The sequence below is a fragment of the Gobio gobio genome (genome assembly GCF_949357685.1).
Source record: "Gobio gobio genome assembly, chromosome: 22".
Lineage (NCBI taxonomy): Eukaryota > Metazoa > Chordata > Actinopteri > Cypriniformes > Gobionidae > Gobio > Gobio gobio.
In genome coordinates, this window is record NC_137118.1 from 19956602 (window position 1) to 19978577 (window position 21976).

At 38.0% G+C, this 21976-nt stretch overlaps 1 protein-coding gene across 7 annotated transcripts in view; it reads right to left on the reverse strand.

The window, feature by feature from the left end:
• Positions 1 to 21976, reverse strand: part of ptbp3 (polypyrimidine tract binding protein 3) — a 71839-nt gene that overhangs the window by 27307 nt on the left and 22556 nt on the right. For 4 of the 7 annotated variants that reach the window (XM_079804537.1, XM_079804536.1, XM_079804542.1 and 1 more), the window contains exon 2: positions 10176 to 10251. The exons of 1 other annotated variant lie outside the window; for it this stretch is intronic. In XM_079804537.1, the coding sequence (XP_079660663.1) occupies positions 10176 to 10200 (25 nt within the window). In that variant the 5' untranslated portion in view covers positions 10201 to 10251. Of the gene's footprint in view, positions 1 to 3448; positions 3947 to 10175; positions 10252 to 21976 lie in introns of those variants that run through there. 2 more of the 7 variants (XM_079804541.1, XM_079804540.1) reach the window with 2 other exon arrangements.

The window sequence follows — 21976 nt, forward strand, 5'->3', positions numbered from 1 at the left end:
ATGAGCCAGAATAAATACATTAAATATGTAGCAGCCGTTGTCTGCAGTAAACTTTCTTTTAACAAGCCTGTTGTACTGATGTGATGACTAGTTACAGTTTTGGTGCTAGTAAGCCTATTTAGAGGTGCGGAATAATTCAGGTAGGACTGTGTGTAGACATATTTTATTATGTGTGTTATGAGGTGGTCCGCAACATTTTTTGATTACAAATAGTGGTCCACACACACAAAAAGTTTGAAAACCCCTGATCTAGACTTTTTCCTCACAGCCCAGCACAGTATTCTAGACTTTTTCCTCACAGCCCAGCACAGTGATCTAGACTTTTTCCTCACAGCCCAGCACAGTGACGTAGACTCATCCCTCACAGCCCAGCACAGTGATCTAGACGTTTTCCTCACAGCCCAGCACAGTGATCTAGACTTTTTCCTCACAGCCCAGCACATTGATCTAGACTTTTTCCTCACAGCCCAGCACAGTGATCTAGACTTTTTCCTCACAGCCCAGCACAGTGATCTAGACTTTTTCCTCACAGCCCAGCACAGTGATCTAGACTTTTCCCGCACATCCCAGCTAGTGGTGTCAACAATAATCGATTCGGCGATGCATCGCAATGCGGGGCATGCACGATTCAGCATCGATGCGGCAAAGTGCCATAATCGATTATGTCACCGTTTATTTTCTGGCCTTGAGTTAGACAATAAAGTTGTGAAGTTTCAATTACTTCCGGGGTCATAACAACAACAACAATCAAGATGGCTGAGGTGAAGGGAGATGACCGCAATAGACAGGTAATTAAAAACGCACCCAAAGCTTGGAAAGCGGACATCTGGGCACATTTCGGATTCTACGAAGTTGATGGGAAACTAGACAAGACTTACGCGGTGTGTAAAACCTGCCACACTAAAATCAAGCACGAACCTTCACGAACCATGTTGATCGTTCTAAAGTAGAGAGAAGAGAAACATTTCTCATTCAAAGCACTGAAAGCAGTGATTTATGTTTTCTTATATTTTATTTTATTTAATGACATTTATGTCAAAGATACAGGAGAGTGATAATACACACATAGCAGCCAATAAAATCTGTTGTTCAATATCTGACTGCTTGTATTGCCTCATGACTGATTATAAATTTGCCTTGTTGTGTGCAGTAGAATTTTGATGCATTGTAGAATCGAATTGAATCGAATCGTTACCTGGTGAATTGTAATCGAATTGTGAGGACAGTGCCAATGCACACCCCTAAGCCCAGCACAGTGATGTTGACTCGCCCCTCACAGCCCAGCACAGTGATCCCATCCATCCCCTCTTATCCCAGTCCTTCCTCTAATAGCCCAGCATGCAGATACCTACCCACCCCTCACAGATCTTCAAGCTTCCATGCTCCCAATATACTTTTTCTTCTATTCCCACTGCTACAGGCTTTCGTTTACAGTCAACTTGTCATTTATGATGCAACATTGACAGGAGAAAAACCTATGTGACTATGTGAAATTCACCTCAGAGAATGGATTTACAGCAAGAAGCCTTATCAAAACAACAGGTACCAAGCAACAACATGTAATCCTATGAGGGTTATGATAATTAGTGATGGCTTTCTGTTTTTAGGTGTCCATCTGCAAGCCGGTGTCAGCAAACATTTAAGGTATTCAAAACAATGATAAGTATTGAATTCTTCCATGACATCATAAAATGAACTAAAAGAGACTATACTGTAGTACTGTGGAAATAAACCATGTTTAAAAGCATGCATACACATACTGATGCAGATAAAATATAATCAGGGTTCCAATTATGTCTTGTCCTGACTGCTGCTACAAATGCAAACCCATATTTAATGCTAACGAGGTCTGCCTCAGTACAGACCCAGCATCTAGATTCAGTCGAAAGCAATATGGATAATGAAAAACAAGCTTGCATCTGCAAGACATCTACTGATAACAGACAGAACATGGGTGCGATTAAATAGGAAACAAAACAAAAACCTCCAGTGGAATAACTCAATGCAGGTTGAGGCAGTAGTCTACCACATGCAGGGAGTTAAACTGAGAAAAGAAACTATATAATCCATTTACAGAACAGGCAGATTGTATTCACATTATTTTCCCATACTGCAGAAAGGGCACTACATGCTGAAAAAGAAAAGTTTTTTTTTTTTTTTTTTTTTTTTTTATATAGCACTGCTGTTAAATAGCTCTTAGTCTGCCGTTTTTCACCCTGGAGGCTCATTCAGAGTATAAAAATGCCCAATTTGAATAAGCTCAATTATGTAACTTTAGGACATTTTTTTTAAATAAAACCTTACATGCAACACTCATATGCGTAACCTTCAATACATTTCGCTTTAATATAACTGAACCTTTACTGCAACTAGGGATTTTTTTATGACGCACTGATGAGACCCTAACGTATCCTAGAGACAGGCATCTCGCCACGTAGCAGCAGCCACAAGGAGAACAGGAAGATGATTGGCCCACTTTTCCAATGACCCTGTGTTACCATGGTGACCACACACATGACCTATCAAGGCATCTGGCTTCGCCATGCCAATTCATCTCATTGTGTTGTTAACAAATCTTATTGTGCATTTAATGTGATTAGAGGAACCATCCCTGAATCGAATATGCCACAGGCTTTTCAAGAGGAAATGAGTAAAAAGGATCTTTGAAATGCACTGGCCATATATAAACTCAATGATGGGATGGATTGTGCTAGCAAATCTAGATAGATTTCCTACAATATTTAAGAACACATTATTTACGTTTTAAATAATTCTCCTTTACAAACTTTGCTAAATCATTCTGTTTTGTTATCAAGAAATTACAACTTTTAAAATGACTAATAAATATTATCTACAAAGGAATAGTTCATGCAAAAATAAAAATGATGACAATTTTTGGCTGAACCATTCCTTTAATGGAGATTTATGAATGTCATGAAAACATACAATTATGATCCATGATTTTATCTTATATTTGAATGTTCATTAATGGTAGACAAGAAGTATATAATACTATATATATATATATATATATATATATATATATATATATATATATATATATATATATATATATATATATATATATATATATATATATATATATATATATATATATATATATATATATATATATATATATATATATATATATATATTAAATAATTATTACTTTTATTTAAAAAGGATGCATTCAATTAATCAAAAGTGACAATAAAGACAATTATAATGTTACAAAAGATTTTTTTTGACGCTGTTCCTTTGAAACGTCGATTTCAAAATGTACAGTTTCCACAAAAATATTAAGCTCTTTTCAACATTGATAATAAAAAAAAAGAAGTTTCTTGATAATCTAAACAGCATTTGGATGATTTCTGAAGGATCATGTGACACTGAAGACTGGAGTAATACAAACAACTCCAAAACAGTAGGCAAATATTAAACTTACGTTTGTGCAAAGCCAGTACAGGATGAGGAAGTTGTTCTGCAAATCACAGGATTTCTGCAGCACTGAAGCAGCATTATCCATTTGCAGAAAGCATCCGTTTTCCGTGATATTTGTCTATGCATCACCCAAGAGACTAGAGAAGAATCTTATCCTTGCTGTCACAGTTAATTCAGCGATTGCACTGTGAAATCCCACTACAGTAAAACTGTTGCTAGGACACCACAGAATTCACGGAATGCTGCTCACAACCGAGCTCTCTGTGACTTCCCGTCAACAATTCCCATATCTGACATTCCTGAAATGCCATCCTTCACCGCAAGTATTACCTTTGCGCTGCTCTACCTGTCTGTTGCTTTGTCACTGTCCTCTCACAAACGACCACTTCCAATGAAAAGTCTTGGAACATTTATGATCCATCATGTACCAGGGTAAGAACAGAGTAGTCTTCAGTTTGATAAAGGCTGGTTACACACACCCAAACCCCAGTCAAACATGTCTGATCAGCTTTAACTCATGGTTATGGGTTGTACTGTCAACTTTGCCTGGGGCAAGAGGGAGTATGTCAGGTTTGACAGGGCAGAAATGCTTTTGTATAGTTCTGGCAGAGTGGTCCCAGTAGACAGCAATCAAGTGTGCATGTGTTTGCCAAGGTGCAATGACTTCGAGCCTTTGGGCTCTCATATGCTTGATGTGCTGGAACACAAGGTTTGCTTCGCATGGGAAAAAGGATCCAGGCCTACATGCTTTTCAGATAACAAGCTCTGATGTTCTACAGCCATAAAGGACAAAGTAGTGACTACAGGACCAGTGCTGGGGAGTAACAAACTAAACAAACTAACATTTTGTCATAACCAGACACGATGTGGCGATGTGATAAAGGGTATCTTTTCCATGTTAATCAGAGTTTTTGTCACGAAGGGCGACAGCGGATTCCATTTTATAAAAATATATTATAGCGGCTGAAACAACAACATACAAAGTATGAAAATGTTAATCTCAGGTACTGATTACACTATATTGACTAAAGTATTGGGTCACCCCTCCAAATCATTGAATTCAGGTGTTCCAAACACTTCCATGGCCAAAGGTGTATAAAATCAAGCACCTAGGCATGCAGACTTCTTCTACAAACATTTGTGAAAGAATGGGTCACTCTCAGGAGCTCAGTGAATTCAAGTGTGGTACCGTGATAGGTTGCCACCTGTGTAATAAGTCCATTCGTGAAATGTCCTCACTACTAAATATCCCCCAGTCAACTGTTAGTGGTATTATAATAAAGTGGAAGCAATCGGGAACAGCAGCAACTCAGCCACGAAGTGGTAGGCCACATAAAATCACAGAGCGGGGTCAGTGCATGTTGAGGCGCACAGTGCGCAGAAGTTGCCAATAGCTACAGACCTCCAAACTTCGTGTGGCCTTAATGCTTTAGCACACCAAGACATTTTGGACAATTTCATGCCCCCAATTTTGTGGGAACAGTTTTGGGATGGCCCCTTCCTGTTCCAACATGACTGCGCACCAGTGCACAAAGCAAGGTCGATAAAGACATGGATGAGCGAGTTTGGTGTGGAGGAACTTGACTGGCCTGACCTCAACCCGATATTACATCTTTGAGATGAATTAGAGCGAAGACTGTGAACCTGGCCTTCTTGCCCAACATCAGTGCCTGACCTCACAAATGCGTTTCTAGAAGAATGGTCAAATATTCCCATAAACACACTCCTAAACCTTGTGGAAAGCCTTCCCAGAAGAGTTGATGCTGTTATAGCTGCAAAGGGTGGGCCAACTCAATATAAAACCCTACGGTTTAAGAATGGGATGTCATTAAAGTTCACGTGCATGTAAAGGCAGGCATCCCAAACCTTTTGGCAATATAATGTATGTGCTTTAATTAATCTTAAAAGTGAATGAGTTTGAACATCATTTTGCATGAACTTTATAGCAAGTGACAATGTATAATTCACCTCAGATCTTGAAAATAAATTAAACAAGAAAGTTCAAACTGTGAATTCAATGTGAACAAACATGGCTCCAATGTAGTTAGCTTCTTTTTGTTAGCAGCTTGTAGTGTAGCTAACTATATTAAAATGGTAACTTGACTATAGTTTAACTTGCAGCTTTGGCAAGTTTACAGATTCAAAGTAGCTTCCTCACACTGTAAAGGACTAGTGTTTAATTTTAGCTACTATTTTATAACAACAGAAATATTCCTTCTAGTGTGATTATTAACATTCACTTAATGACGTTGTATACAGAGTGTGAACAACACACAACACCAGGGACGTATTTTAAGCCATTTTTATCAGTGTTAAACAGAAGGGACTATATTGACCTTGAAGTAAGCTAGTTGATTGGGCTATCAGCACACAGCTTTGTTATGGCTTCCTTAGTTTTGTGTTGCAAAGACCATGAAGTACTGTGAAGGCCATTTTGCGTCAAGAAACCCAAACAATGATGCGGCTGACTCCATAACAGGGAAAACATGTCTGAGGTCAAGTTCACTATTCTGTGCTAATTTGGCTAAATGCTAATGACTGCGCACCCTTCACCGCAAGTTTGATTTACAGGCGATCTGACCAATCAGATCGCCGAATCTGCCGGTTTGTCCGACAAAGCAGTCAGGAGAGTTAGTAGATTAACGTCGGTGGACTTGAACTTGGAAAAACGGTGTGTACTGACGTCTTTCCGCGGCTGAAACAACATTTCTTTTAGTGTTCTTTCATGTTTATTTCATGCTTATCAATGAACTAGAAGGAAGAGATAATGGGTTCACGAGCAGCTTTAACTGAGGCGCTACAGTGATCACGACACATTAAAGAGCCACAAAACGGTATTTATTGTTTACATTTCTTTTAAAAAAATGACCATTTCAACGTTGAGACTTTGTTTCATATCAAAAGTAACTTGCTCTGTCCTGTCTGTCGGCATGTTGTCAGTGTCCTCTTTGCTCCGCATTGTATTTTCTCTACGTGAGAACGTGTGTGGTGTGAGAGCGCGGCTTGTCGGACATAGCAACAGTAACTAAAGGGGGCGGGTCTTTGCGAACGGTCAATTCAGACGAGCGGTTGAAAGACAGGGTTTTGAATTGCTGACCCTGAAGGGGGAAAACTGTGTAACCTAAGGTGGTTAGCTGATCTCTCAGCCTGACAAAGCTGGTTAGTCAGGTCTTTTTTGATAGTTTTAACAAGATAAACCAGACAAGACCAGCAAACTACCCTAGGCTGGTGATAAACCACGGACACTCACAAAATAATATTTGAAAAGCCAAACTGTACATTATCCATTGACAAGGCTGGTTGTCAATTTTGAAATTTCATGCTTGTTTTTTTTCTTAAAAATTTGTCCAACTCAAGGGTTATGGTTAGCATAAAACGTAAAATAATTGAATTTTTCGCATTTTTGTTTGGGTTTGAACTTCTGAAGTGGACACAGTTACTGGCCAAATGATCAAATTAATATTTATTTATTTAACAAATACATATAAATAAAATTGTATAATATTATGCATAATAACAAAAAATCTTTTTTATTTCTTATATTATTTCTTAATTTATTTATCAAATAATATAGTTTAGTCAGGCTAGACAAAACCAAAATATTCAAAACATGAAAACCTAGCTCCAAATATTTTCTGATCTTACAATCAAATTATGCCTACTGCCTTTGGTGACACAAAAGTTTTCTGACTTTTGGTGGTCTCCAAATCAAACAATAAATCAAAAAAAGATGAATTTACCATGACTATGTCAAAGAAATGCACGGCTGCAATTATTCATGGAAAATGCCAGAAACAGAGCTGTGCAAACCTTGATCTTCAGAACAATACTAGCATCTATGTTCCTTTTTGCATTAGTTACAGCACAACATGTATCCGCAAATCATACCAGCCATTCAACACTAGACCACATTAAAAGCCACCATTTTGCCGCATCACTAAAATGCCAAGCACATCTTAAAGCGCTCACTGTGGAGCTTTCATGAGAAGTGAAAAATATCAAAATATAGAAGCTGTCCGGAGGCTATCCCTGGTCATTCCACTTTAAACTCTGAAAATAATAGAGACACTGTTACCCTTTTCAAAGCACAACAACATATTAAGGATTATTGTTTACCAGGGAAAGGATGAGTGAGCAAGAGAGAAAAGAAATGGCAGAGAGGGGTTAGAGAAGATGGGGAGCAGATGATGGGGTCATTTAATTCTGCCCTCCATTTTATCTCCATTCAGATGCTCAAATAACAGCTAATACACTCGCCAACCATTTCACCATTGTACACTGATCATTGCATAGTTCGTTTTTAGTCCTTTTAAAAAGGTTGAAAAGCAATAGTCATTTCTTTTTTTATATATATATATTGTATCAGTATGATTTTAGAAGCCAGTGTCCATGACACTGAATGGATTTAAAGTGCCCCTATTATGCTTTTTCAGATATTAGCTTTCATGTAGTGTGTAAATTAGCTGTTTATGCCTGTAAAAGGTCTGCAAAGTTTCAAAGATCAAATTGCTCGATAAATGGAGTTGTCTCCCAATTCTGTACGACCTGCAATGAGTCATCAGTAATTCCAGTCTCACTTCCTGAACAAACCTACATAGGTTTGTAACAAATGTGCATAATGCCAGCCTATGGTCTGCCGTCAAACAATGTCTACTTTGACCCTCAAACACTGTAGTTGTAGCTGAACCGTTTTGTGTGCTGCGAAAGCAAATCCACTTTGCATGCACTTCTAAAGTATGAGACTTTAAAAATTTTGTATTGGTGTGGAACAAGTGCTGAAGAACTTCTGCAGATGAAAATTCAGATTTGGTAATGGGCGTTTGTTTACAACAGACTGGGCCATCTGACCAATCAGAGCAGAATAGAGCAATCACAACCAAGCCTGTAGCACTCCTCTCAGAAACTGAAGCCTCCGTGTCCCGATCGCCCCCAGGTGGTTGGTCCCAGTATAGGTCATAACCCCCACCCCTCCGTCTTTTCTAATGGACGCGAGACAAACTAAACAATTAAATTACACTTCAAATGTTTCCCCGAAGTTGGTTTCTGTGTTTGTAGGCAGATTTTATCACGATGATTTCAGTTTTAGTTAGTTATTTGATGCTATAAAAACGGGGGTGTCACGTCATGATTGATAGATGAGATTGATGGCTTCTCTGAGTGAAGTTGTCACTGAGGCACTAACAGACTTTTCTCTGGATTTTTGGGAGGAGATTGGAGCTTTAGCTTTAATTTCGACATTTCCATAACTGTTTGTTTCACACAGACATAATGAATTGTTCTGCATCAGTGAGAGTGTGGGCAGGCTTTTGATATCGTGCCTCTACTTCCTGCTCTCTACAGCGCAGATTCCGGTCCCGAGATCACAACTGCGCAAAAAACTCGGTCCCAAATCTGCGCAAGATGTCAGCGCCATATTCGGACCTCCGGAGCTTCAATTACTTCAGCAGAAGCGAATGAAGTCGCGTCGTCCATATTGTTTTTAACGGTCTATGATCACAACAGACTGGGTCATCTGACCAATCAGAGCAGAGTAGACCAATCACAACAGACTGAGTCATCTGACCAATCAGAGCAGAGTAGACCAATCACAACAGACTGAGTAATCTGACCAATCAGAGCAGAGTAGACCAATCACACAACAGATTGGGCAGTCTAAACAATCATAGCAGAGTAGACCAATCAAAACAGACTGGGTAATCTGACCAATCAGAGCAGAGTAGGCTCGCGGAATAGAGGGTTTTAGAGAGACCAAATCCTTGATCAAACCATTTCAGACACTGTGAGACAAAAGCTGATGATACTATGTATATTATGAGAAAACTAAAGTGTTTTTTGACTTTGGATGCATGTAAACCTATTGTAGGAGACCTCCAAAAAAAGTAGGAGCCTTTAAAATAGCATAATAGGGGCAATTCAACAGACTTTATGAAGATCTTAAGATGACAATAACTAATATTTTTAATCGTTGGTGCAAAATTATCTCACGACTGTAGATGCACGTTCATCTGTCAATCCTCAATCATTCAGATGCCTAACGGTTTGAATAGTCTGTTTTATACTTCACATGGAAATGTATGAAGGATGTTAAAATAAAACAATGTTTGCATCCCATTTATATTTTGCAGTATGACCTTTTAAACGTTTTTTTTTACATTAGTAAGATAACGGAACAGATCAGAATATTCAGCAGGAAATAAAGAGTAGCTGAAATATACACATAAGGGATCATTTGCAGGTAGTTGGTCATTATAGCAAAATAAACCTTGGCATGCTGAGCTGAAGCGGAGGTTTATGAGCAGCTCGCTGTAATGTACATTATCCCCCTTATTACTCGGCTACTTAGCAAATAAATAAATGGACATAAAATATTGATTTGAATTCAAATTATTTTATTATGTGAGTGATACGAGAGTTATTAAATTAAAACAGCCACTATATAGGAAATCAACTGCTTGGGACAAGTTGTTTATCGCTCATTATAACGCAGAGTGCTGTAATTGACCAATCAGGATAAAGGATTATTTTTCCAATTTGTACAACCTTGGTTACATTAGCAGAAAAGTCATTTCAGAGGCAGAGAAGGTTATTACATTTTATCAAAAGATTATGAAAACACATTTTGACGAATCCCGAACGCCAACATTTATTAAGAAAGCAAGCAGGGACAACTTTGATTTGATGTGAAAGTGTCTAGACTGTTAATGGAAGTGATGATGATGAACAGACAGTACCTGTGGATGGAGTGGAACTGCTCATGGTAGTACAGCAACACGAGGAGGCGGAAACAGGAGGCTCTCCAGATGCCCACTGAAACACACGAATATAAAATAAAAGTCTCAGTCAAAATGAGTCAAAGTGGGAACCTGAGCAACCACCCAAAACACCACCTAGCAACTAAACCTATACGTATTACACCCTATATTTTCATTTTTATCAATAATGAATTCAAACCTGTAAAATCAACCCTATTATGTGATATTACATATAAAGGGTATGAATTCAAATGTATTCCAAAATGAAATGCTTCACTAAACTATTCTCATGTCATCGGCATACATGGATGGTGACTTTATCCATTCAAAATCTCAAGTAAATGACACAGATCAGCGTGACGAGTACACAAAACCAATCGAAAGCTCCTGTGCCACATTAAAGGACTGTTTTCAGTCCAGAAGGGAAATTTCAGCAGCGCATCAATTCCTTGAGGACGGTGTCTAACAAGCACACAAATGCATCCATTAGCAGCAAATTGTTTGTGAGGCAAGCAGATCAAGAATACAATCCATTCAGCTACAAGATGGCCGGCACGTGATCCTGCCCTCGGATACAGTAGCCAGACGCTAGATCAGGGCTGGGCAATTCTGGCCCTCGAGATCCACTTTCCTTCAACCCTGATCAAACACACCTGAACAAAGCTAATCAAGGTCTTTATGATCACTAGAAAGCTACAGGCAGGCATCATTTCAGAAGTGAGGGGGACAGAAATGTCATGTAATGCCAGTTTATTTCTGACCTTTGACAGATTTTATTTTTGTCCTATATTTTCCTATTGACAATTTTAATTGGTTTATATACTACAAACACTTAAATGGATTTTATAAAAAAAAAAATGTTTTTATTACAGAATAAGGTAGAAAATATATTTCAGTTTCTATACTGTAATGAAGGCTATGTCAATTAGCACTGCATTATTCATATACTTTATTGTCATGTAGATATCCCAAGATAGCTTGAAAAACACATATATATTGTCGCATTCGTGTGTTTATTGTCTTCATGTTTCATCAGTTTCAGCTTTTGTCCAAATAAGGGATTTCCTGGCTGTCATAAGTTATTATTTCTGTCCATTTTGGGATTTCTGCGGGAGAGAGCGCCCTCCGGCTTCCAGTATGTATTAAACATATAGTACATTACATGTTTAGCGCTCCATAATGCTTACACTGCCTCGTTTTGGATTTAAAAAAAATTACAGTTCATGCATAACTTCATGTCATGCATAGAATATCTTGTCTCTTTGAATTTAAATCTAGATTTATTCACATTGGCCCATGAAGACCTCTATGTGAACACATTTGCCAGAAAAAAGTGCGGGGGACGCATTTACGTCTTATTAAAAGTGCGGAGGACACGTTTTCTACATCCATGCAGGCAGGTGAGTTTGATCAGGGCAGCAGTGAATCTACTCAGGAAAATAGATCTCGAGGGCCAGAGTTTCCCAGCCCTGATCTTGAGGAAATGTCTCCATTTGTGTTGTATTTCCTGAGCGAGGCCCTTACAGCTCAGGGAATACTGCTGTAATTGTGTTCCTTGTCAGTTTCTAATTTTAGAACTTTTTTTGTGACTGTGTTGAATTTCTTTTGCTAGACGATAAAGAATGCTCAGAATTTATGTTTGGTCTACTTATTAAAAAACTGAAAATATTTAAATAAGCGTTGTTTTAGTATTATTAATATACTTTAGTTCTTTTTTATATTTTAAATTAGCATTTATTTGTAATATTTTCATATATTATTTCATAGTTTTTATTATCATTTTAGTTTTAGTAATTTTTGTTGTTTTATTGTTTATATTTCTACTTAGATTCAATTTATTTTTATTTCAGTTTTAGTTCTTTTACTACTTCAGCTTCTTTTTTATCTAATATTTATATTTTGATTCAGTTTATTTGCAAATGTCTTCCATTATTAACTTACGTTTTATCAAATAATTATCATGATCACGTTAATAAGTTATTTGGGGGTTAAACTGTACAGTCCTAAACACCAAGCACTTCAATGGTTTGCTAAAACAAAACGTCAAGCACATAGTAAATTCAAAACCAGAATAAATAAACTATATTATATAACAGTTAGTTTCAGTCCTTGGATTTGATTGGCCAAGAGTTTTTATATTTAGATTAACATCATTGGGATGTTTCACTGCATTAATTTGCTCTCTGTTCCTGACCAGAGATTGTGAGCAGTGGGGAGTGGAAGTGGATTTGTGCGATTTAGCTTGGAGCAAAGAGGGGGTTTGTTGAAAGTTTGTTGAAAGAGTGTTTGTGTTTAATCTCATTCCAGTATCACTCATCGTAGGTTTCTCTCACTGGTGAGTTGGTGCAAGAAATGGAAAATCCGGAGTGGATCTGGAACGGATGAAATCACAGAAGGCTTTGAGTGGGTTATGAATAACTTGTATGCTCCATTCCGTTTTTTGTGTTGTCTGACAACACATAACGCTCCCTTTTTTTCTTTTGGAACCATTTTCATAAGGCAGATTAAAAATATACGAACTAACAGGCAGAATTTTGTCTGAATCTGTTGAACTGTGGTTTGGTCGTACACACCTTCTTGCGTGATATTGCTTAAAGTAATGAAAATATTAAACAAGATCGACCTCATTTACATACCAACACTGTCTGTGCTTTTCACCAGTAGTTTTCACAAACAAAAAAATAGCCAATAGCAACAAAGGGCATTTACATTTAGAAGTCTTAAAGGTACAGAAACAAAATCTGGTTGTTTAATTCTAAAGAACAGAGGTGGTGGAAATGTCTTGCAGAACAAAATTAAAACAGATTTTGCTCCAAGAAGCCTTGACTAACATTATTTGCAGAATTCAGGGCAAAAATAAACTGCTACAAAAGGTCAGAGACATGGCCTGGTGGGAAGAGCATGTGCACCGACATGTTGTGTACGTGGGAGACTTTAGTTTGAGTCCAGGTTGGGTCCTTTCCCGATCCGATTCATCCCCCCACCCACCCATGTTTCCTGTATGCTCTCTCACAGTCAAAATCAAAATCAATAAATCCCAAAAATAAACAACCAAAGATGGATACGTGGGCTCCGTACCAAATGAACAATAGGGGCCAATATTTGGGATCCAAACACCAATTTTAACTTAAGTCTCACGCATATAGAATAAACAACTGAATCAATTCAGAAACATAAACTGCAGTCATCCAGACATTCGAGATCTCCCTCCAATGTAAATGATATTAGATTAGATTAGATTAGATTAGATTAGATTAGATTAGATTCAACTTTATTGTCATTACACAAGTACAAGTACAAGGCAACGAAATGCAGTTTAGGTCTAACCAGAAGTGCAATAGCAGCAAGTGCAGGATATCCAACGTTTGCATAAGTGCAGGACATGGATATGTACTGAATATATATAAATATATCTATAAATATATTTATATAGATTTATATATATATCTATAAATAGAAAGATGGTTGAAATATGAAGCAGTTTGTTCAGTTCTTATTAATAATGAGTTCATGCACAGGGTCACACATGACACACACACACAGCCGGTATGAGTTCAGCACAGCGCTTGTGTTATTCAACTCAGCCAGGTGTTGTTGGAAGGGAGAGCTCGCTTCACAGGCGGAGCCACTGCCATGCTGTCTCCCTATTGGAGCGTTATTGTCCCCTCAGCCTACCAGGAAAGAACACAAAGCCTATCTTTGCTTTTTTTAGATGAAATTCAAATGAGTACAGGCAGACTATGAATATGCAAAAAAAAGGCACAAAAACGATAGAATCTCTTTACCCTTTACAGCTAAGCCCCTCTCTGATGCCTGTGACATTTTGTGCGCAGAGATTGGCTGAGAGTGATGAAACACGACACTGATGTTCAGCGCCCGCATCGTAATCGCCATTTCTCTGAACACGCCCTCAGAGGGCCAGGGCAGGTCACATGACCCCGCCCTTACCGGCACACGCTGCACGTCAGCACTGGCCGCCAACTGCACCATGCCATTTTCCCACTCTGCCATCATTACAGTTGAGTGTCTTTAATTAGTCGAGGGCAAAGAGAGAGAGAGTGAAAGAGAGAGAGGTCTGATTGCAATTATATGCTTTCATTGGCTTTCTCCCATCAGCCTCAAATTCTGTATTAAAACTGGAATGCTATAGAAACAAACGATTTTGACTTCCAATAATGTCCTCTTAAAAGGGAAAAAAAGGCAAAAGGATTTGGATTCACCAAATATTTGATCATCTGATACTTTTAGAGGTATTTCATGAATAGTCACAGTATATACACTCGTGATATAAATAGAGCTCCTTCGTACGTCAAGGAAGGTTGCAAATATAGATATTCAAAAGCTGTCAAGGAGCTGTCAAGGATCTGTCCAGGCCACACTTCAGCCTAAAATGAAATAAATAATAATAATAATTAAAATCATATTTTGCATTAAGGAAATGAAGACATTTTCAGCCTCATTAAGAGCTGTTGCATTATTTTTTCCCATCATTTTTATGACAATTAGGCACATTTCCCTCCAGTACTCATTACCGTAACGCAAAAAACTCATTACTTTAATGTCATCAACGTCAGCCAGCTAGATCATTTTATCTTGGTGATATATTTACTTAGCAGAATTCAGAAAAATTAGCAATGTTACAACAACAACAACAACAACAACAACAACAAAAGAGCAATATTCAATACTTGATAGAAAACCACATGTTTACCATAGCTAGGCATAGAAAATATGCATCAAAGAACAGAAGATTCATACGTTCACACCAAGGATGATAACTATAACTTTAACATTTTAATAATCATTCTGAGAATAGCCCAAGCCACACCTCAAGAGGTATATAAAAAGTAGCCTACTTCAACGAACATAAGATTCATACATAAGGCCCGTTGGACAATAACTCTAAGCACAGAGGAACAATATTGAAATCACATTCAGAACTATTTTTTTTTCAGCTGATAAATGATAAAAACATTTGGCAGCCAATCAAAATCTGCCAGACTTCAAAGCGTCCATTGGTGTGGACTAGAGATGCACCAATGTATCGGCTGATTTTCTAATTATTTTCACTTTTGGCAATCAGAGGATTTTTTTTAACAGCCGATGATCAAGGCCGATTATATCCCGTCAATTGAAAGGCGGCATAAAACTTCTATATCTCGTACTGTGTCTGAAGAAAATGTCAATGTTTTGACGCTCTTAAATGTGATGTGACAGATTGCTGTAGAGCCTCAGTTCAAGTGCAGTGTGCAATTTTAAGTTAAGAGTATGAATTTTCTTACTCAAATATTTAAAGTTAAGAGCCATTAACAGGGCTCTCAAATTTTGAAGACAGGCAAGAGTGACATCTCCAACCCCCCACCCAAACACAACCATGATATAGTTGTTGTGTTTGGTAACGATCACTGAACACAATTTAACCAAATACAAAGTATTTATTAACCCCTTAACTGTCACCGCTGGTGGGACGCCTGGCGCTCTTTTATTGATCGCATTTTTTTCGTATCATATATTTGAGTAATTATCATAAGTTGGGTATCATTTGAAAGCTTACAAACTCAAAATTCGTCCTGTGAAAACTTTTGAAATCGCACATTGTGTTACCATGGAAACGGTACTCTAAATTCTTCTAGCGGGCTCCTCCCCTAGTGGGCGGTGTCATGTTTCATATTACAAAATGTATTTTAACAAAATAAAAAACAAAACACATATCGTTGGAAAGGTCTGAGTCTCATGGTTCCATATTTGGTGACTGTTTTATTATGGAAGTGATATTTGGACAGAAATTTACAGAAAAAAATCTATCAATGGAATGTGGATGACACCAGTTGGCTATTTTTGGTACAGCGCCTAAACAACATCTCATGGGAACTTCAATTTTTGTGATATCAACTTCAAATTTGGAACATAACTTGGTTAGACATATGGCTTTGATTTTATAGTAATTTTAGAGTAAAACATGTTTGTAAAATATATATTTTATGTAAAAGAAAAAATATTTAGTACAGTATTTTTAATTTACAGTAAATATAAACTTCCATAACTTTCATACTCTCAATAATCTTGCAATAATCTGCTGAGTGTCTTCTTTAAATCAAGAGCATACTTAAATTTCCATTTATTCATTAGAGAGAGAGAGAGAGAGAGAGAGAGAGAGAGAGAGAGAGAGAGAGAGAGAGAGAGAGAGAGAGAGAGAGAGAGAGAGAGAGAGAGAGAGAGAGAGAGAGAGAGAGAGAGAGAGACTTTGGCCATTTAGAGAGCGGTCCATTCATTATTAAAAGAGCTCTTGTAGGTGGCTGCTCCTGGTAATTTTCTCCCTTTTGTCCTATTGACGATGCAATACACTCTAATTTATTTAGTGCTAATAAAATTATTAAGCCTAAATTATTAATTAAAATGTATTTTAATGTGACAAAATGTCAGTCATCGTGTGATAACGCAAATAAAACTAGGCCTAGACTGTTCTGAGCAGGTGTTGTCAGAGAACAGGCTGTAAAACTGTTGGCTAAGTTACAGACACTCATGATAAACTGATGCTGATTATCTGGGAAACATTCTCCAACAGCAGTCAAGTTGTCATTGTTTGTGTCAAACAAGTTGTGAATTTGTTGTACATTAAAACAGGAGATCATGACTTACTCTGTGCTCAAAGTGATGCAGGAGCTCGGTTTCCTCTGTGGGTGAACGAGGACATGCTCCTTTTTCATTGGTTGTTGCGTTAAATCTTACCCAGATACAATAGTGCTATTTTCTGATTGGCTATTGTGTAGCTTCTTTCTTTTTTTTGATTGGCTGATAAGTGGCAGACTCGACTAAAAACTCCGGGGGAGACGCGCTTGATTCCTGCCCGGTTCGAGTGGGCGCGGCGGCATATTAGATATATGATAAATAGTTTTTCTGCGTGAGAAATACAATGTGTGGCGGGAGTGCGTGACAAAAGACCGAAATGAGTGACTGACACGCTCAATGCGTGACACTTGAGAGCCCTGCATTAAACTGTATGAGTACAAAATAAAAAAATTGATGTAACTGATTGCATCAGATTTTTCGAGTTTTGCCAACTTATTCGGGTTTACAGTGTAGATATCATTGTGAATAATCAGTATCGCCAAAAAACATTGTATCGCTTTTTAAAGGGAAGCCAAAGCATTTTGATCGCCCTCTGGTGGCTGGCAGCAGTATAGGTCATAAACCACACCCTCTTCATGAAATCCAATTAGACACAAGCCAAACAAAAAAAAATCTATCTAAAAAATGTGCTACAGTGGAAGAAAGTGCTGTTTGCATATTTAGTTTGGGGTGAAATGTGACCTGTACATGTGTTCATGAGGTTCACCCTGTCAGGCATCTCTGCTAAGTCATCTAATTTGTTTTCCTCTAGGTGATATTCTATTAATTAATTTCAAGTAAATTAGTCTTTCTTGTTTATCTCTCCGAGCATTCGCTAAACAAAAGCTTTATTGGGCGCTAATGCAAATGAAAATGCACAGGTGTGACTGGTTTTCTTGATAGGGGAGATGTTATTTCCGCAACAACAAACAAAAAGCTGCTGCTACTTGTTGCTAAATGTTATTCATCATAAGACGTGTTGCAGTTGCAAAAAAATCTCCTAGGGAAATTAAAACTTTTAAATGATGTTTTTAAAATGGAGCGGAAAAGAAGACTAGGCTTTAAAGATAGTTAATAATGATGGTTTGATCATTTTATAGCCTGGCTGGGGGATATTCTGTAATTAACAGGGGCAGAGAAAATGAAATCAGGTTGTCGGGGTTGCAGAAGTTAATAATGTAAAAGCGCAATTTTCACCGTTCATTAATCTGGAGAGCACATTGCTGGAGGTTATCCACAGGATTTTTTATTTAAGTGTGGACAAGCTATTGTTTTGACACATAGCATCTGAAAACAGGGTGTAGACTAAAAACAAACACGCTTTTATTTAAGGGATAGTTCAGCTCTCTTCCGCTTATTTAAACTTGGTGCATCATGTTTGGTTACAAGACATGCGAGAGCAACTTTGCTCTTTGCAACTTTGGTCAGTGGTGTCATGATGCGTCATATTTGAATATACACAAACTAGGGCTGCATGATATTAGGCTGCTTGATATTGGGAAAAAGACAACATTGCAATATTGTTTTCCTGCTAATATTTCTTGTTTTTCAGTTGTTGTTTTTTTGCAGATTACTTGAAAGGGTAACTAAACCCTAAAACAACCTTTTTTTAGTGAATGGTCTGCAAGACTGGGGCTTTATTAGTGCTGTTCATTGATTTGAGTAAATGTTTTGACATTTGGGTATAAAGTCAGGCTTTTCTTGCAATATTTTTGCCGCCCGTCATGTGTACAGATACTTTTCATACAGGAGATGCGCTTTCAAACATTGACACGGAAGTGATTGCTGTGGTAATGAACAACAATACCGCAACGTGCTGCCATATATAGTCTAACTTTTATTCGAAGAATACATAAAAATAAATCTGACAGCTGTCAATCAATCCGTCACTGCAGGTCTCAGGTGCAAGCCCCCCACTCAGCCCCACCCTTGGTTCGTCCCCTCTGTCTCCGCTGGGCTCTGTCCACTTTTCAAGCATTTTTCAAATATTGCCAGAGGGTGGAGTTAGGCTCTGATCAGGGCTTGAGTTACCCTTTAAAGGTGCACTATGTAAAAACATTTCAGTAAAATAGGCCAGTGTTATATATTTTGTTCAGTTGAGTACTTACAATATCCCAAATGTTTCCAACTATTTGTAAATCGTGAGAAAATTGCTATTTTAACCAAGGAACTGGGACGTGTGAGGAAGTCGCCTGTCAATTGCGTCATATCTGTGTTACCCTCGGTTTACGGTTTTATTTTGCAGAAACGCTTTACTCTTGACTGCAGTGTGCAACAAATGTCATAGCAGCCACCGAGCGAACGCCGAGTAACGTCATAACATAATTTTCAACACACTCTGTTTATCTTATCAGATACATCTGAGTTGTGTTACCTCATACTCATGACCGGAAAAGCTGGAGTGGCACCGGTGACTGTGGCATAATAAAAGTCTCGCCGGCGACTATGCCATACTGCTCGTGAGGCATGTGTTGCGTTCATCTTATTAACAAATCGCTCCAGCTGCCTTGCTCAGCTCCCTCAACACTCGGCCCTCCTCTGCTTCATACTACAATATCATTAATAATCGCATCCATGAACTTGATTTCTGCCCGAGTCCTATCCCGATTCCTTTCCACCGGCTGTGAGGTGAAGACCACATGTCCCAAGATTCTGCGCTCAAACGTTGCGTCATCAAACTACGCCTTTATTTTGAATAGGCGACCTCTAGTAGACCGAAAAGTAACATCGTACAGCTTAAATAGCTATATTTGGGAAGAATAAATAATTCTAGAATAAGTGGGGTGAGTTCGAAGAGAATAAAAATCATTTTAAGAACAGAAAAAAAGACTGTTTATGCCGAATACTTTTTTTTTGAGTGTGAACCATCTTTTAAAGTCACCATGAAATCAAAAATGGACAATTGTTGTGCAGCATGAACATTCCTCAAAACATCTCCTTTTGTGTTCATGAAAGAAAGAACGAAACTCATAGATGTTTGGGAGAACTGTTCCTTCAACATAAAATTGCTCAGGCAAGACAATAAAGCCCCTTTATTCATATGGCAACAGAGAACAAATGATTAACTGTGATATGCCATTTCAAAACATCATAATTTAGTGCATAAACCCCAAAATTGGACAGAGCTATTGATCCTGTGGGCACTGTGGGATGCTCGGTTTCTGTTTTTTTGATGTTGAAAGCAGCAAAGAGAATAACCATGGAAACAGGAGGGGGGGGGGGGGGGGTTTCAAAGGGAGGTTTCTCCTTATGTAATATTCAGTACCAACGATGCCACCAAGGAGGATATCAGGACAAGCTGCCCTCACAGCCCAAAATTACAGCTACAATTCACAACACAAACCAAGCGTTTGTAATGCAATTAGCTATTTTACGCTGAGCCTAACTATAAACAACGTATCTGGCTGTAACAGATCCTGCGAAAGAGAGTAAATACCTGCCTGTGTTGTCTGGTAAAAGAAAAACTACTTCCCTGGAAAGGCACAAATATTACACAGCTGACAGCAAACAAATAAGTACCCTCAAGACTCAAGCAAGCCATCCGCTTCCACTGGGTTTCACCACAACATGTCGCTGTGCCAAATTGCCCTGTTACCACGGGCATTGCCAGACAATAACATTTTCCATCAGACCAAATTGAAGAATTGAAGAGTGAATTTGTGGCCGAGCGCTCTCCATCGAAGCAGGAACAGGCTGGATGCACGCCAGGCTGAAATGATCTTTCGTTTTTTTTATCAATCTCCCCATGCGACGGACTCAAAACAAGCTAAACTAGCGCCTGGCCTCCCAGCTTGGGCTTGAAGGGAAATCCAGGAGTGATGGTCTTCTCCTGCAGCGCGAGCAATTTTGAAATGAATATCAAAGGCGTTAGACAGACAACAGACCATCTCCTTCCTGACGGAGATATTATACAACGTGTGAATAATTCCTCAGCCATTTGATGTCTCTTTGATGGCCTTGTTATTCAAGTTATTGGATTTACGCATCATGCATGCAGGGACAGGCTTGGAAATTTGCGCAATAATATCTCAAAGGTAAAGAATTTAGGGTGTTATTGACAGAGCAGGCAAATAACTGTGTGATTAAATAATAATAGAATGCACTTGAAAAAATTAAAGTTGTTTAAACCTGCATGTTCGGGTGCATCAGCCTGTATCAGTTTCTAGGTCTGCATGAAAGGAGATAAAGTGTACACTAAAATCCTTTTATTAAACAGTGTTTTTCATTTGTTTTTCCAGTTCTAAACATCCATAACACAAGATCGATAATGGGATAGTTCACCCAAAAATGAAAATTATCCCATAATTTACTCACCCTCAAGCCATCCTAGGTGTACACATATGCCATTCTTCTCAATACAATCAGAGTTAAATAAAAAAAATGTCCAGATATTTTACTCTATAATGTGTTAAATATGGATATTTTTCTTACAAAAACCCATAGATACACTGAAGAAGGCCTTTATTAACCCCCGGAGCCGTGCGGATTACTTTTATAATGGATTGATGCACTTTTTTTGGGCTTCAAATTTTGGGCTGCCATTCACTGCCATTATAAAGCTTGGAAGAGCCAGGACATTTTTTTAATAGAACTCCGATTGTATTCGTCCTAAAAGAAGAATGTCATATACACCATGGCTTGAGGGTGAGTAAATAATGCAGTAGTTTTCATTTTTGGGTGAACTATCCCTTTAAGGACATAAGACTTGTTTTTAGAATAGCTATCTTGTATTGGGTTTGCATGAAACCATGAATTTATGCTTAAAACCAGATTAAAAACGACTTGTCAATAATTTAAGGGAATACACATTTATATTGAATTTGAGATATACATATAAGACCAAAATGACCAAATGAAAAAAATAAAGTGTAAGTGCAACAGATCAAAGGGCGTAGAGTCAAAACTTGTTGAACAAACAGTGTTCTTCATCTGCCATCATATCTAATCATTTCCTTTTGATTCACTCTCTCAGACAGTGATGGAGAATTAATTCTCTGTCTGCTTTTTATCTTTGAGGGACCTGCTATGTGCGTTGAGTGTGTGAATATGTGTTTAGTCTACCTGAGTGACTGTTTTAACCTCGTTCTTTCTCCCACTTTTTATTGAAATGTCTAGTCAGGCATCTGTCACCAGACCTTCAAATGAACAACTATTGAACTTTACCTAAAAAG